Below are 3,689 nucleotides of genomic sequence, written 5' to 3' on the forward strand. Positions count from 1 at the left end.
CCTCCCCACCCCGGCAACTAGATTGAAGACAACAACTTGACCTGAGCTGCCGGTGGGCAGCCGAATGGCTTAGTTGGTCAGAGCGGGTGCTCTTAACAACAGGGTTGCCTGTTGGACTCCCGCATGGGATGGTGGGCTGCGCCCCCCGCAACTAGATTGAAAACAGCAACTGGACTTGGAGCTGAGCTGCGCCCTCCACAAATAAGATTGAAGGACAACAACTTGACTTGGAGCTGATGGGTCCTGGAAAAAACACATTGTTCCCCAATAAAGTTTAAAAAAAAAATGGTGGGGAGGAGGGCGTTGGTGCAATTTTAGATGGTTTTGAACAGGAGGCCTCACTGAGAAGGTGTCATTTAGATCAAGACTTGCAGGAAACTCAAGAGCTAGTCATGCATATATCTGGGGGAAGCACAAAGGCTAGAGGGTGAGGGTTGAGGGAGGAGCTGCACCTTGCAAGTAGCTGGAACAGAGGACCGGAAGAGTAAAAGGAAATGAAGGGGGAAAGGTGAGGATGCAGGTATTGTGAGGACTTGGCTTTTACTCTGATTGTTGAAAGTTGAAAGTCATTGGAAGTTTGTAAGTACAGGAAAGACATGATCTGACATGGCTTTGGCCAGAGGGTTGAAAAGATGAAGGCAGAAAAGGATGGAAGCAAGGAAACCAGTTAAGAGGTGATTGAAGGAATCCAGGCAAGAGAGGTGGGGGCTTGAGCCAAGCTGGAAATAGTGGAGATGGTGAGAAGAGGTTGATGTCTGGATCTATTTTGAAGGTAGAGACAACAGGATTTGCTGAGTGATTGGGGATGTGTGAGAGTGATGTCAAGGTTTGCACTAAGACTTTTGAGTTGAGCAACTGGGAAAATGAAATTGCCATTTATTGGAGATGAGGGAAGGCTGGGAGAAGCATATCTGGAAGGAGGCAGAAGGAGGAGGAAGCAAGGGAGTAGTTCCAGCTCAGTTTAGGACATTTAACTGAGATAATTTAATTGCTAGTTTAAGAGCAAGAGAAGAAATTCAGATGAACTCAACAAATATTTATTCAGTGCTTACTAGTGTCAGATCCCATGTTAGACCATGGAGATGCAAAAATAAATGACATGGCCGTTACAGGATTCACACAATATTAAAAAGATGTGAGTAGTTACAACCTAAATTATTAATCAGCTATACTTTATTTCTCCAAGAGAGTTTTTGCTCTCATCTAGACTGAGGTTACACATAATTTTTACTCTGTTTTGAAGATTAGTGCCTTATCTGTCTCTCAGTTTTAAACCCAGAGATAATGTCTCTCATCCAGAAATAGGCTTCTGGATGACCATTGCAGAGCTCTGAAGTTTAGAGTACATACCCAACATGGTGATTGCCTCAAAAACTTGTGGGGACCCCCCCCACCCCCCATAGGCTTGATAGAATTTGGTCGGGTTGGGGGGCAATTGTGACCAGTAAACTATTTTTCTGCTTCTATTCTGGGTTACCTATATATGTAAACTTCAGTTTTAAGTCATCAGTTGAAACATGGATAGTAGTCTGACAAACACTTTGGTAATTTCATATTAAACTAGATGATGCGTTCAGTGGTAGGCATAGAACTGCTTTTTGTTCACTTTGCCTAATGTATAATATTTTTTCCTGTTCTTTTCTTCCTGCCTTAAACTTTATTCTTACAGTACTGTCCTCAATACCCTTGCTACATTTTCTCTTCCATTAGGGCAAATACTAGAGCCATAACCTTGGAAACCAGGTCACAGAAAGGCTCAGAAGTTTAGGAGTGTAATATCACTACTAATATGTCTGTCCATGATTTTCAACCCAGGGATCATGAACAATCACTTATCTGAAAACATTTACAACAATCTAGTGATTGGCATGAGACTTACTTTTGTTTCCCCTTCACAGTGAAGCCATGTCCCTGGAGGGAGATGAATGGGAGCTGAGTAAAGAAAATGTCCAACCCTTACGGCAGGGGCGGAGCATATCCACACTTCAAGGAGTATTGGCACAGCAAGACTCTGTCCGCAACACTACCCTACAGCAGCAGAAACGGTGGGTAGAATAGTTGGGGTTCAACCTGTCATCATTCATCCCTGACTATGGCAGATAATATGGTGTGGATCTATGTATGCACAGTGGCATAAAGAGTACTCGTCAAAAATTGGTAGTATGAGAATCTGTTCCCTGCCTGCTTTCTCATCACATGACAGCTATCTAAAGATCTCCTCAGGTATCATTAAGAACAAGAGCTATAGGATTTCATTTCATTGTGGAGCAGTCAAAATCTTGTATCAGTAGAAATACATCTTATACAGGGGGCGACGAGAAGCTAAGTAAAGGAAGTATCATATTACAATATTTCCCCAAAGTATTATGTCATTCTGAATCTCTAAATAGAATGAACTCTTTGATAGTAATCAATTAGCGAAATTTCTTCCTTGGACTCTTGAGTAATGAGAGAGAGTGAATCTGCTCTTTTTCATGTGTACTCAATTATTAACTTTCTAGGAAAGTATTTTTGATAATGAGAAAAAATAAATAGTGATCTCCAAAGAAAATGGAAACCTCAGAGAAACTGAATTTATATTAGAAAGTTTTTCAATATGATGGTTTAACAAACTCTGGGTAAACAAAAGCTGAAAAATACAACTTTATTCAAATGGACCTGTCGAACTTACTCTGCTTTGACTAATGCATGTTTTGATAAATAAGCTTTTTTCAAAAAAGTAAAGTATCAGTTTCAACCTTCAATCTCTGACAAAAAATTCTGCCATCATAAACAAATTATCAGAATTTGGGTTATAATATAATGAATATCCTTGTTCATCTCATTGGATCTTTAAAAGCACTGGGTTTGATGGTTTTGTTTCAGAGATGGTGGTGTTCTATTCTTACGTCTTCTTCTAGGCTTCTCTGACATTGTACTAGTTTTTCTACTTTTCTAGCTGTTTTTCTAACTGCTCTTCCATTTTTCTTGTTGGCTGCTTTTTACCTAAGCCTCTGTTCTTTGCCCTCTGTTCTTCCATATTAAAGTTTTTTAGGATTGTTTAACTACTGTGTACATCTCTTACTTGCCTTCTAAGTGTCTTTTTATCTACCTGAAACATATAATTAGATAAATATTCCATTGATGTATTAAGTACTGAGTCTCTTCTCTCATAAATGACCTTCCTTTTTCTACCCCTTTTTGGTTAATAGTACCAAAACTCACCTGAATGATCTTACTCACTGCTCTCTCACCCTAATTTTATTTAGTTGGTTACTAAGACCTGGTGATTTTTTTTTTTAAGTATAAATTACATCCAGTGAAATGCTCAGATTTTTTTTATGTATACTGTTTAATCAGTTTTGACCTGCATGTCAAGACACAGAACATTTTCATTACCTCAGAAAGTTCTCATGCCCCTTCCCAATCAAAGCAACCATTGATCAGATTTCTGTCACCCTTTTGCTTATTCCAGAATTTCATATAAATGGAATCATACAGTTCTTTCACTCAGCATGTTTTTTTTTTGGCTTTTTTATGTTGCATGTGTCAGTAGATTGTTCCTTTTTATTACTGAGTAGTATTCCATTTGTTTATCCATTTATCAATTGATGGACATTTACCGTATTTGCCGGCGTATAAGACGACTGGGCGTATAAGACGACCCCCTAACATTTCCACTCAAAATACAGAGTTTGTTATATACTCGC

The 3,689-nt window shown here is 39.1% G+C and overlaps 1 protein-coding gene across 1 annotated transcript in view; it reads left to right on the plus strand.

Annotated features, from left to right (window-relative positions):
• The window catches only part of BUB1B (BUB1 mitotic checkpoint serine/threonine kinase B), a 63,899-nt gene that overhangs the window by 1,029 nt on the left and 59,181 nt on the right, over nucleotides 1-3,689 (plus strand). The window contains exon 2 of the mRNA XM_019644853.1: nucleotides 1,899-2,045. Within this exon, the coding sequence (XP_019500398.1) occupies nucleotides 1,899-2,045 (147 nt within the window). The remainder of the gene's footprint in view (nucleotides 1-1,898; nucleotides 2,046-3,689) is intronic.

Source organism: Hipposideros armiger, unplaced genomic scaffold (genome assembly GCF_001890085.2).
Source record: "Hipposideros armiger isolate ML-2016 unplaced genomic scaffold, ASM189008v1 scaffold_92, whole genome shotgun sequence".
Lineage (NCBI taxonomy): Eukaryota > Metazoa > Chordata > Mammalia > Chiroptera > Hipposideridae > Hipposideros > Hipposideros armiger.